Source organism: Myotis lucifugus, unplaced genomic scaffold (genome assembly GCF_000147115.1).
Source record: "Myotis lucifugus unplaced genomic scaffold, Myoluc2.0 scaffold_316, whole genome shotgun sequence".
NCBI classification, from domain to species: domain Eukaryota; kingdom Metazoa; phylum Chordata; class Mammalia; order Chiroptera; family Vespertilionidae; genus Myotis; species Myotis lucifugus.
Genome location: NW_005871364.1, coordinates 1,073,145 through 1,086,501, shown reverse-complemented (window position 1 = coordinate 1,086,501; position 13,357 = coordinate 1,073,145). Strand labels below are relative to the sequence as shown.

At 57.0% G+C, this 13,357-nt stretch overlaps 1 protein-coding gene across 1 annotated transcript; it reads right to left on the bottom strand.

The window, feature by feature from the left end:
- Nucleotides 1–204: 204 nt before the first annotated feature.
- On the bottom strand, nucleotides 205–12,806 carry OTUB2 (OTU deubiquitinase, ubiquitin aldehyde binding 2). Its single transcript, XM_006100516.3, is given in 7 exon segments — nucleotides 205–3,463; nucleotides 3,940–4,101; nucleotides 4,103–4,135; nucleotides 4,664–4,748; nucleotides 6,198–6,316; nucleotides 6,475–6,570; nucleotides 12,619–12,806. Coding segments are annotated over 7 exon segments (708 nt in total). The 5' UTR covers nucleotides 12,622–12,806; the 3' UTR covers nucleotides 205–3,253.
- Nucleotides 12,807–13,357: the final 551 nt, after the last annotated feature.

Sequence of the window (13,357 nt, the reverse complement as noted above, 5' to 3'; positions counted from 1 at the left end):
GGCAGCCTCCCAGGCAGGTCTGCTCTCTGACCGCATGAGGGGAAGCTCTGGTGAGGCCTTTGGTTCGTATTGATGCCTCCAGCCCAAGAGCAGGACTTCCTGAGTGTCTGGATCTTCCACCGAGCAAGCAGCCTGAACCACCACCAAATCCACTCACACACTTAAGCCCCACGGGCACCAAATACTAAGCAGCCAGGACAAAAGTTGTTATGGAAACCATTTTAATGGTAGGAAATGTTTTCACCAACTGCCCGGGAAGTTGTAAGGCCTGGCCCACATCCCATGGGACCTAGGGCCCCTGGACAGCCACCCAGAGCTCCGGCCCCCACCCCCATTTCCACCCAGTGTGGGAATGTGTGTTTGGTTCTTAGACCATGGTCTGGGAAGTCACAGCGTTCCCCCATCCTGCATGTCCCGTTGCTGCTCTGGGAAGGGGGAGTTGAGAACATCCCCATCCATAGACCACTCCCTATAGCTGAGCCTTGTAGTAGTTTTCACACAATTGCATTCTACTTGAGTCGTCCTGTCTCCATCTCACTAAGGTGGGAGTTAGGGCTCAGGGAGGGGACGTGTTTTGGCCAAGGTCACAGGGAGTCAGTGACAAAGTGAGATTCAAACCCAGGCTGCCTCCCGAGCCCCTTTGTGCCTAAAACAGGAGCTAGGTCAAAGCAAGGATAGTCTTCTTTTTGTTGCTAAATATTTCCATTGATTTACAAAGTTTCCTTTGGAAAGTAATAAATATACAATTATAAAGCAAACTCAAAGCTTTTGGTCTGGAAAGAGATGGCTGTATGGGGTGGGTGGAGAATTGCCCAGGAAGAGTGACTGTTAGCATGGCTGGGTGCTCTAGACCACGCGACTGGATCTGAGCAAATCACACTCTGTCCCGGCTTAGGACTTTTTGACTGTATGATAGTGCACACGTGCTACATGCATTTCGTAGAAACGGCACTTTGAATTTTGATCTTTTCCCAGGCTAGTCACATGGTGGGATACCCAATTGACGTGGGATACCCAATTGATGTGGGATACCCTGCTGACGCTGGGTGGCCACAGCTCCAGGTCAGCCACGAGCGCACGAGGGCAAACCACCGATGCTCTGTAGTTTACTGCCCCCAGCACTGGTTTGTCTTCTCATCCCAGCATGCCTACCAAACGCCCATCTATGTCTCCTGCTTCTGGTGAGAAGAGGAGGGCAATTCTTGAGATGAAACTCAAGATAAATGCCCAACTGGAGGCTGAGCACATGTAAGGTGGGCGGCTAAACTCTGATGTCCGGTAGGTTAGGTGGTAACTGCATTTTTGACTTAAAATATTTTCAAATTATGATGGTTTTTTTGGGACGGAACCCATCCTAAGCTGAGTAGCATCTGTACTTAGAGTGCCGTTCCTTTCTCTCCACAGTGCTTCCCTTAGAGAAAGCAACTCAGCCCACCTCTCGGGCATTGATTCTAAAGTGGTAGGCTCTCCCCCGTGAGCTCTGGCGGGCCCTCGGGCCTAGAAGCACACCATGGGGCAAGTCTCAGAGGGCATTTCTCCAGCTGGTCTGCCAAAGGGAAAACTGCTTTTGTGGATACTACACAAGCCACGGCGGCAGAAAAGTGGCGGCCAGGGCTACTGATGCTGTGCTTGAGAGCCTGGCCGGGGCGCAGGACCCACCTCACACCCGCAGAGTGGCCACGGGATGCTGACATTCACAAACCATGTAACACGTCCCCCCACTCGTCCAGTGCACTCCCAGCCCAGCACTCCTACCCAGAACCGGGTGAGACACTGAACCAATTCAGAGATGAGGGTAAGATTTATATTCCTGTGGACAGTGGCATGATCACTTAGCCCTTGGGTTCAAATTCCAGCCAGCGGCTGATGGGAATGTGGTCCCTGCCGGAACGAAAGCACCCTGATGTCTGTCTTCGCCAAGGCAGATGGATGAGTCAGGTGTGACGCTTGTGTGCCAGGACTGGGAGCAGTCTGCTCCAGCCCGCGTGCATTGTGCGTCGTCACACCAGCCGACTCGCACTGCAGCACCAGTGGTTTCTAACAACTCCCTGCAGAATGGAGCCTGTGAGAAGAAGGAAGTAACTGGGGCAGTTCCACACCCCGAGTTCTCCATTTCCTCCCGCAGAGCAAGAGAACTAGAACTTGCTAGCAGTGCCCTGGCCAGCCAGGGCTCTTCGAGGTCCTGAGGCAGCAGGTGAGGGTCTTGAGGGGCATGTCCAGGTAGAAGGAGGAGGCGGCTGCCCACCAGGGCTCTTGTCTCCCAAGCAGTTTCCAAACAGAAGTCTCCCCACTGCCAAGTCCTTTGGCTCGCCTTGTTCTTCCCCACCTCACCTCTCTCCAGCCCATATACCGAGCGAAGGAGGGACACACAGAACCTTACAAAACTTGTCCGCTCTGCTCGGCTGGAGTCCACGGCTGCGTGTGCTGTGTCCACCTGACTGGGTAGCTAGAGTCTACCTCCAGGATATGTTGGGGACGATCAGACAGCTTCCAGGTCCCAGACCCTAATTTTTCTCCAGCGGCGGTCCAAGTGGGGCTGGCAGCAGAACCCAGAAGGGCCAGGCAGGCGGGCCAGGCAGGCAGTCCCGGCCCTGAGAGAGGTAGAGGGGCCCCGACAACTTGCACTTCATGCTGAAGATCCCCTTCTAGACTTTGGCATAAAAGTCTCCGTTTCCTTCTTAAGTTAGGGGTAAGAAAACACTCCTATCATGAATGTTTGGGATGAAGCCTCACATTCACATTGGCCTCAGTGGCCCATGTTTCCTGAAGTCATTCACCCAAGTCCAGTCCGACAGCTGAGTGGACTTGATCCTTTTGTACAGAACTGGGAGTCAGCTGGCCTTGAGCTCTTCCTCCCCACCAGAGAGGCCCTGCCCCTGGTGGAGAGAAAGCGAGGGCCCTGGCTGTTACACAATGGAATGTGGACACTGGCAGAAACGCCTCCAGAGGAAGGCCCAGGCCCAGAGAGGGGAGGTGACCTACCCAAGGTCTTGGGAACTGGGGCAGAGCCAGGGCTCCTGGCTTCTTAGCCCTGAGTTAAAAAGCATTTGACTTTCCATGAAAATAAATATTAAATATATTGCCAAGTTACCACAGCCCATATTGGTAAGCCTCATTCCCAGTGACTTTGCCCAAAAGGCTGTGTTTTCTGTTTTCTAACTACAGTCTAAATCGCTTAAAAAATTGAAAAGCCGTAATGTTCCATTCAGAAGGCAGTCCCGTTAGGTGACAGGCTCCACTTCATGGCCTAAAATTAATCACGTTTATCGGCTGCATAGAGGATGTTGTAGTGGGAAGTTTTATAGAGCAGGTAAACGGAGGGGATGGCAGCCTCGGGGAACACGTGGTGGTTCAGGGCCGTGTCCATCTCGTCCACGTACTCCACCTGCAGGGCGATGCTCAGCGCCTGGGACAGGGCCGTGATCTGGATGTGGTCACACTCCATGGCCATGGGCTCCACTTCCTGCAAAGGCCAAAATGGAAAACCCCAATTTAGGAAGGAAGCCCGGCTCTTGTGTTCCTGGGTCAGAGCGTGCCTGCCGCTGAGCCCCTGCTGGTTGTGGCCACGCAGGAGTAAGGCCTGGGAGCTACATCTGGAGAAATCCAGATTTGCCTCTGAAAACTGCCCAGTGTTTAAATGTTGGCAGCTCTTTCAGGTTCATGCTATGCATCATAAAAACACAACTTGGGGCAAATGTGACTTCGGGGCTGCTATTCCTTAATTATGTCCACAGTCCAGTCTGAAGCCCTATTTCTCTGATGGGAAGTCTGAGGCCCAGAGCCGCACAGTTCAGGCAGCTCACGGAGGATGCTGCTGGCTGGCGCATCCGTGCTCCTGGCCGGGGAGGCTGGTGCTCAAGTCCCCTTGGGAGGGAGGGTGGAGAGCAGAGCCCAGGGCCGGGGGCCGCGTCCCCACAGCCCGAGACCCGGAGGACCTACATGAGTGCAAAAGTCTTTGATGTCCATCTCCTCGTCGATGAAGTGCCGGAAGAAGTCTGCGCGGTTCCTGATGAAGGCGGAGGTGAGCAGGCGCAGGAACTGCACGATTCTGTCGGAGGCGCTCTGGTCGTTGAACACCTTCAGCAGGCTGGCCACCGAGCCCGTCCTTCTCCACCAGCTCCACCACACTGTAAAACTGGGCCCGCGGGTCAGCCGCGGCACAGCCAGACCCGCTCCGCCGCCTTCCGCCCGAGGGGCGCCCGCCACCACATGTTCACTTTTAAATCCTCAAGTCAAGACCGCGCCAAAGCTAAGTAATGAGTGACTCAGCCCGGAGTCAGGTCTAGCGCACGGCAGTGGGGGTCTCCCTCCATCACTCGCTGGGATTGTTACTTAGAGATTCAGAACTGAGCGCCCCCCTTCAGGAATGGGGTCAGGGAGTGGGGTGGAGAGGAAATGGGGGGAAGAGATTGAGGGAGAGTTTCCAACCTGAGAGCTACTCTAATGAGGTGCCTCCTCCCAGGGGAAGGGCAGGGCTCTGAGCTCCCTGTCACCCCACATCCCCACCAGCAGGAAGCACCCCTCAGGCCTTCCCAGCTGGGAGGAGCAAGTGAGGCACAACCACAGAGCCGTGGGCTGGGCAGAGGCTCGGGCCGGAGCCCATCCCGTCTGCTGGGCCAGCGTGGAAGGCCCCGGTGCTCAGCGTCGCCGCAGGTTAACTCACAGCATTAAAGAAGTTTCGGAACTTGTGCTCCTCAAAGCCGGCAGTCAGAAGGTCATTTGGGGTCTGCAGTACACGCTCTTTGAACCTAAAGGGGTAGATGGATGCTTACAGGGAAGTACAGGGAGCGCTGCTGTCACTGTAGCTGTCATCCCCTCTCACCAGCTGTCCCCCAATACAATGAGAAGGCATGTCACTAACAGGGGAAGGACCTCTCTGCCTCTCAGAGCACTGCCTCATGGACCACACACTGACTTGTTCTGTTCTCACTGTGTACAATCCAAGAAGGTGGGTATTATACCCATTTCTCAGATGAGAAAGGTAAGGTAGTCACCACCTGCTCCCAGACAAAGGCCTCTTGGCTCCGTCCCTCCTTCTGTCTCCAGGGTTCATCACCATCTCTGGCCTGGACCATGCCTGGCCTTTCCTTGCTCATGGTCGTTTCTCCACAGGGACCTCCGAGTGACCTCCACAGCCTTCTCCCTCAGCACCAGTGTCTGGCCTAGCTCACCAACCTCATCTCTAATCCAGTCCACAGCCTCCCTCCCGCCCCACAGCCATCCCCCATGTGCCTCTCACCCCTTAGTCCCCCCGTCCCCTCAGCCAGGGATGCTCTTCTCAGTAGTGTGCTAGCGACAGTTTGTTCTCATTCACAAGAGCTAATTGTTAAATTTTTAAGAATTTTACCAATCAGGTGTTAAACACAGCCATTATTTAAAAATCAAGTTATGTACACTTATAATTAAGTTATGCCAAAAATAAAGATAATACTCAAAACTCATCATTTTCTGATTATTTTACTATTATATGCTCTTAAGGTTCTCTGTCGGTTGTGTACATATGGTAGAAACACAATGTCACTCAGAAAATGCTATGAATGTCTCATTCAAAAGAAGGACCAGGTGGCTTAATCTATCTTTGGAACAGGAGATGATGGCCTTAACCTGGTAGTTCTCAACCAGGGTTCCTCTCCCCTCACGTAGGTCCTCCGGGTCTCGGGCTGTGGGGACGCAGCCTCCAGCCCTGGGCTCTGCTCTCCACCCTCCCTCCCGAGGGGACTTGAGCACCAGCCTCACCAGCCAGGAGATATTGCCGCTCCGCCCCAGGAGATACTGGCACTGTCTGGAGACATTTTTGATTGTCCTGGCTTGAGGGTGCTCCCGACATGGAGTGGGTGGAGGCGAGGGATGCTATGAACATCCCACAGAGCACGGGACAGAGGCCAGCCCCACAGCAGAGCGATCCTGCCCGAAATGTCAGCAGTGCCACCACTGAGAAGCTTGCCTAGCCAGGGGTTCGGACGCCGGGGTCCACAGGTCAGCCCTGAGTGCTCTGTGACTGTTCGGTCCTTGGCTCCATCCCCGGCCACTTGGCTGCCCCCACCTCCAACACGGCAGGCAGCTGGGCATCCCCGAACATCAATGCTGCTGCCAGGCAGCCCTCCGGCTCCCTCCCTGGGTTAAGTGGGCTGTGCCGAGGAAAAACCCTCGATGAAATTCAGCACCGGCGTAGCAGGAGCCCACCCCGCCCCACTCACTTGAGGACCTCTCTGCCCTTCCCCAGCAGCGACTCCAGGTAGGAATAGCCCAGAGCCCGGTAGAAGCAGTTCCCGTCCCCCTTGGTCTTGCGGATGGCGATGAACCTTTTGCTGAGTTCCTGTGGGAGACAGGGCAACGTGGACATCTGCAGCAACACCCCTGCTGTCATGTGTTGTCAGGGCGGGCCCGACCTTCCCCAGGAACACGCTCCCTCCCCTCAGACTGCCCGCCCCTTCAGTCTCATCTACGATCCTCTCCCCCGACCCCCTGCCTCACCTGGATTTTCCTCTGGTAAATCCTGTTTTCAGGATGATCCCGGAGAATTGAGAGAATGTCACATTTCTCTGATATTAGGTGGAAAGATGTTTCAGTCTGAAAGCAAAAGAAGCAAAGTGGGACACTTTCAAAAGCAACTGATGGACCCTCACCACGTTCAAAGCCTCTGAACTGCGAGTTACCTGACATCGCGACTGTCACCTTCCCCCAAAAGACATGTGTGAGATGTTACCAGGGTCCTGCATGCCCTGTTCCCTGGACAGGGAGTCAGGTCGCCCCCCATGGAAGGTACCATCTGGTTCCCGCCGGACTGGTTCATCTTCTAGAATATAATGCCTCAAACCTAGCGAACCTTCATGCTGGAGCACGATATATTCCCTTGCTGCCTCTGTCCTTCCCATCTCACTCCCTCATTCATTCCTTCTTGCAGTCATCCAACAATTCCCAAACACCCAGCCTGCACCAAGCAGTGCTAGAAATGCAGAGGTGGTAGCATCTGGCCGGACACACCACCTACTGGTGAGAGCTCATATTGCAGCCCAGCTCGGAGTCCAGGTCAATTCCAACCCAGAGAGAAACCTCCTGACCCAGAGTCCCAGCCGGGGCCTCAGGGTGGCTGAGAAGTCACCGGGCAGGGAGCAGGGGATGGTGGTGGGAAGCTCAGTGCCAGGGAAAGTGCAGGAGACTCTGTCCTAACAGCCACTCCCCTCAGGCCAGGTCTCTGCCTTTCGCTTTCCTGCCAGACTCAGGGCTCAGATGAGTGGGGAGCGGCACCTCTGCCTCCAACGCACCCGGGAACAGCTCTGATTTCAGCACAAAAATAACGTAGGAGAATTGGTGTTAAAGCCACTGGGGGTTCAGTTTAAAACCTGTGGCCCTGGTGCCTGCGCACAACCCAAGGGGACAGTTCTTACACAATAGTTCACAGCTGAGAGGTTGGTGTTAATGGGGAGTTTTGTCAACGGAAAGCCAGTTTTCCATCAATTTATTGCCATCGTTTTTGACGAGTGCCTCCACCCACACAAGCCTTCCTGGGGCGGCCTCTCAGCCCCGATTCCTGTACCCAGCATCCAGGACAGAGGAGAGGTGCTACGACTAAGAAGCATTTTGGGGGGCACCTGGGTGCCCCGACCCGTCAATGTGTCCTAAGCCACACGGGCCTTCCTTGGCACAGGACAGCTTGTCAGACCCTCTGAGACCTTCTGTACACCCGGCTGATTCCCAGGGCCCATCCCAGGCCTTGGACAGAGGAACAGATGAGATGTTCGTTGAATAGATTTCACCCCCTGTCTGCACCCTCTCCCCTCCAGGAAGAGAATCCCCTGGTCCTTGCAGGTGTCTTTCGTTACTACCCCACGGCTCCTGAACAGCCAGGCCTCAGGCTCACGCCTCTACCTGTACCCCCTGCCGCCCTGTGGACCCCCGTCAACTACCCGTTAGTGCATCTGTGAGCACCCTCCAGCCAGGCTCTGAGGTGCTGGTTGGCCTCTCATGTGTCCACCCGGGGCCCCAGCAGCCAGCCCAGCCTCCCTCAGAGGCCACTCTGCAGGGCCATCCTGGGCTGAGTCAGCCTTGTTAACCAGGCCCAGCCGCCCCGAAGCCACAACTCATGGCGTGGCCACAGCCTCCAGCTCCCGACTCCTAGAGGCCAGAGCCTCCAGGCTCGCCCAGGAGCAGGGCAGGCCCAGAACCTGGCCAACCTCCCTCCTAGAAGGTACCATCACTTCCAGAGGCTCCCGGGGGCTCCAGCCTGGCTTTGCCTGCCTGGGGCTAGGTCTTCAGAGTGGGCTGGCTCAGGGACTGTGAGGAAATGCCCTTTTAAATGTCTACTTTAGGAGCGATGTGTATATACAAATACGCAGAATGATCAAAACAGCTTTACTCAGGTGAGTAATCAAAAATACTTGGAGGCCGAAGACTTAGGAAAGGCCTAGAGCCCTGAATGCGTTTCCTATCGCTGTCTCACAAAGTAGCACAAACTCCGGAACTGAAACAGCACGGACTTACCATTACCTGTGTTTCCTGGAGGCTCAGGGGAGAACCCATTTCCTTAGGTTTTTCCATTTCTACCGGCTGCTGCACTCCTTGCTCATAATCCCTTCCTTCCATCCTCCCGGCTCCTTCTCACTCTGACCCGCCTGCCTTCCCCCTTCTAAGGACCCTTGCGATGACACATGGGCCCCCCTGGTAACTCAGGGTATCTCCCCTTCCCGAGAGCCTCGCCTTCATCACACCTGTTGTTGCCGTGTGCGGTATCTGTTCAGGGGTTCTGGGATTAGGCTGTGGGCGTCGTTGGGGGGCTATGACTCAGCCCACCATCCCAATGCCCCTTCTCTGCTGTTTAGCTCAGCAAATAGGGAAGACCCTGCGCTTGGGCCCCCATATGTCTTGGGTCACAGTTATTGGCTGGCCTTGCAGAGACCCTGAACTAGAGACGCCCCCCCCCCCCGCCCCTCATTTGATGCCTGAACTTGTACAATATCCTCAGAACTGGTCTCCAGCTCTGACCTCTTCCTGGAGATCTGGCCTCAAACAGTCACCAGCCACTGGCATGTCGGACCAGCACCCCCAAATCACTGTGCCCCTACCTGCTCTCTCACTCCACCTCGGCCTCCCCTCTCAGGTGTCCCCAACTCCCCTAAAGGTCCCTCTGGCCGACAGAGCTCACACCGAAGACCCAGGGGTCCTCTTCACCTCTTCTCCTCCCCCATCAACCCTGCTCCTGGATCCAACCTGAGCTGCCACCATCTCCCTCAGCCCCAAGAGGCTGCAACAGGGTCCCTAATGGACTCCTGGCTTCCAGCCCTGTCCCCATCCCGACCATCCGACGCAGCACCCAGGGCTGGCGGCTCAACATGTAAACCAGGTGATGGCATGCCCTTCCTCAACACCCCCAATGGCTTCCCTCCCTTGGGAGAAGTTTGAGAGGACAGCTCCCACCCTCCACCATCTGGCCTTGCTCCCCTCCCTCTGGCTGAGCCCCAGCGACAGTGACACTCAGTGTGTTCCTCCAGCAAGACACACACGTTCCTACCTCAGAGCATCCACACCTGCTGTTCCTGCTGCCTGCAATGCTCTGCTGCCTCCTCACGTGACTCGGTGACGTCACCGCCTGGGACAGGACCACCCAGTTTCATTTCATTCCTCTGATACGCAGGTTCCCTCGTTTACTTGCACACTGTCTGTCTCCCTCCACTAGGATGTCAACTCCATAAGGGCAAGGACTCTGCCTGCCAGGACTAGAGCCCCAGTGCCTGGCACCCAGAAATGCTCCAAAACTGCATGCTGAGTGGATGAGCCAGTCTCGGACTCCAGCCGGGCCACCTCCAGCCCTGTGTCCACTGCACTGCCAGAGCGATCATCAAAGTCAACCAGCTCTTCCTGCTCAAAAATATGCTATGGTTCTTCCCACTAGCAGAGTAAAACCCAACCCACGGCGCAACATGTTCTGACCCTGCCTGCTTTTCTTTTCTTTTCTTTTCTTTTTTAAAACATATTTTTATTGATTTTAGAGAGGAAGGAGAGGGAGAAAGAGAGAGAGAATCATTAATCGGCTGCCTCTTGCACGCCCCACACTGGGGATCAAGCCCGCAACCCAGACATGTGCCCTGACCGGGAGTCAAACCATGACCTCTGGTTCATAGGTTGGTACTCAACCACTGAGCCATGCCGGCCGAGCCCCACCTACTTTTCTAGACTCAGCTCTCCCCCCAGCTCCCTGCACCCACACCGACCACTATCCTTCCCTAGAACACCCCATTCTTAACCATATTTCCAGGCCTCCGAGCATGCTGTGCCCTCCTGCCTGGGATGCATTCCTCCCATGATCCCTCCTGAAGGAACATCCTTCAACACCCAGTTGCCAAGCCCTCCCGGTGAAGCCCTGCCAGCACCCCCCCTCCCTCAGAGGGTGCTGGCTTCCCGCTGTGCTCCCAAAGCCCTGGTCAGACCTCAGGCCAGGACCAGGGGCTCCGGAGGTGCTTGTGTCTGGCTAGGTTGACCAACAGGTACTAAGAGCGGGCAGGCCCTGGCCTTTGTCCTCAGCGCCCAGCATGACTAGAATGCCCACTGGGGTCTTGTCTGACAAGTAAAAGCACAAAGTCACAGAAGGGCCCTGTGGTTTTCTGTTCACTACTGACACCCATGCATTCACCCAACGTTAAATGCACTTGGAGTGAGCATGGGACCCTCACCACCTACAGCCCCCACGTCCCCCCATGGCAGCCCCAGGTCTGGTCCTCATCCTGGCCCTGTCTCCCCATGGGGTTCTGTGTCTTCTAGCTGGGACCTTCCTCAAGCGCAGCCCATGACTTTGAAACGGGAAAGGAGAGAAGACGCTGTATCTTCCAAAGACATTTCTCCTCTGCCCACCACACACACACTCATCACCACTCACACCACACAGCCCAGGGTCCACCACGGTGCCTGGAAAACAGCAGGTCCTCAATAAATGCTGAGTGAATAGAAGAAAACAGACCCACGTAGCCCTGTCTCTCCCCCCTTCATTATTAGGGGAGGCTGGGTGCCTTGGAGATGTCCCTACTTTAGTGGGTTGATCACTTCCCTCTCTCTTGGAGGCACCCCAAGCCTCCCAGTGTCGGTGACCCGGGTGAAGGTGTGATGCTTTTGACCCCACCTGCCCTCTAACTTCCGGTCTCATGAGTCCAGGGCAGGCAGAGCGGCGGGGTCAGAGGTCTCACTGTACAGCACCAAGGGCGGAAGCTGAGGTCCCAGGCCCCACTGTCCCTGCTGTTTCTCAGCTACCCAGTGGTGACCAGGAGGCATCCAGCCTCCAGCTCCAGGTTGGCTAAACCCATTATTACCCCACCTCAGGCTGCTCCCTGGTGGGTGACGCACAAACACCGGGGCCCCTTTCAGGGCAGCAGAGCCAGCAAGCCCTTGGGCCCTGGGTAGAAGCAGGAAGCGGGTGCCACGCCTCAGCAGCGAGCTGGTTTGTCCAGGACGCTGGGGCTCAGGTGACCTGGCTGCCCACGCCACACCCAGAACGTGCCGGGCCATGACCCGGCTTTGACCCCTGACCCTGCCCGGCAGCATCCGGCAGTAGTGACCCATTTCCATGCCCAGACATGGGGGGAGGACACCGAGCAAAAAGAACCAGGCACCTGTGCACACCTATTGCCAGGACTCTGATCACAGGAAAAGCCGCCCCCCGCCCCCCAGGTGGTCCTCTCGGCAGCCCATTTTACAGATGAGCAAAACGGTGCAAGGGAGGGGACTGGGCCAGCCAAAGCCTCTGGGCTTCCCAAGGGGTGGAGGTGAGATTTGAACGCAGTGCTGTGACTCCCAGGGCCACCCGCCTTTCCACTCCACAGGACGGGTGGGGTGGGGGGGGACAGGGGACCCACAGGGGAGGGTTCAGGCCGGCAGCCCAGCAGCCCCCTGGCTGCCTGGCCTCTCCCCAACCCGGGAAGGTGCCCTGATGTAACAAGAGCACTGGGGCGAGTCCAGAGGCTCAGGTTCAAGTCCAGACTCCCCCAAACCGTCCCTGTCCCCTTCCTGTCTGGACCTCGTTTCCCCACCCGCTCAAGCCCCCGGTTTCTCAGCTCAGACGGGGCTCTGAACCAGGGGCTCCTCCAGTCTTGGCTTCGCCCTCCCTCCTCCCCGTGCGAGTCCTCACTCCGAGCACCTTCGCTTGATGTGCGGGTCAGACGGGATTCAGTGGCCCGGCCACCGCGCACCCCCAGGTCGGCGCGTGGGCCTCGGGAGGGGTGTCTGATGGCTGAGCAGCCGACTGGGGTTACTTAACCAAGAGGCACAACGCTTAGCCCTGGAGGCACCCCCCCCCCACCCCCCGGGCTCCCGTGAGGGCACCTACCTCGGGGACACCTGGGACTAGCGCGCCTGGGCGGGGGCCATGGGGGCCAGGCTGGTCCCCTTCGCTGTGCGTCGCGGGGGCGGCGGGGTGCGTGCCGGGCCCTGCAGGGCCTTCCGAGGAAGGACGGGGGCCCCTAGCACCTGCCCCGACTCAGTACTCCCCGGGGTCCGAACGCCACGGGACCGCGCTGGGACCTGAGCCTCGCGCCCGACCCCCGTCCCGCGAGTGCACATGCGCCAGGGCGGCGACCCCGCCTCCCGTGCCCACTCCCCGCTCCCCCTCTCCCGCCTCCCCCCACGACCACTGACCATAGTGACCGGAGCTGTCGGGCCAGGTCCCGCCCCAGCGAGGAGCGATCGGTGCGGGAGGGCGCCGCGGAGCCACCGGCTGGCTACGCCGTTGGTTCGGGCGGCAGGGGCCTCGAGGGCTGGGGGGAGAGGGAGGAGAATACACCCGACCGCTCCGCAAACCAGAGGCCAGACCTACGCTGTGTCCCAGCGAGACACACGCCCCGCGATTGACGTCTGAGGCGGGCAATCAGAGGCCGGCGCACAGAACGTCACAGAAAGTGGGTGGGCCTTCACGCGCCTTCAGCCTATGCGCTAGGGTCCATCTGACAGGGTACCGCCCCCTTTTAAAGACACAGAAAGCTTTTAAGTAAGGAAGGAGCACCCTCCGGAAAGAGAGGTTTTCCTTTGTAAAGGCTTCGTTTGTAACCAGAACTGCAAATCGAGGCCTTCTGGGAGATTAGCTGGCCCTCATTCATTCATCAACAGCGCCATAGAAGTGCACTTGACTGAGAGCAGAGAACAGGCACGCAGGGAACGTGTGTCCAACACATCAACTGCCTGCCCTTGTGTGGCTTCTAAGTGATATTTCATCCCCTTCCAACTCACGAATCAGTAGGTTGCCAGGCACCATTCATGTTTGTTGAAGAAATGAACTTCCGGGATTGTTGAGTCTGGGCCTCGGGAATTGTATGGTCACAGATGAGGCACAGAGCGCGAACCAGGGCTGGTGACTCAGCGGGCATACAAGCCCATTATG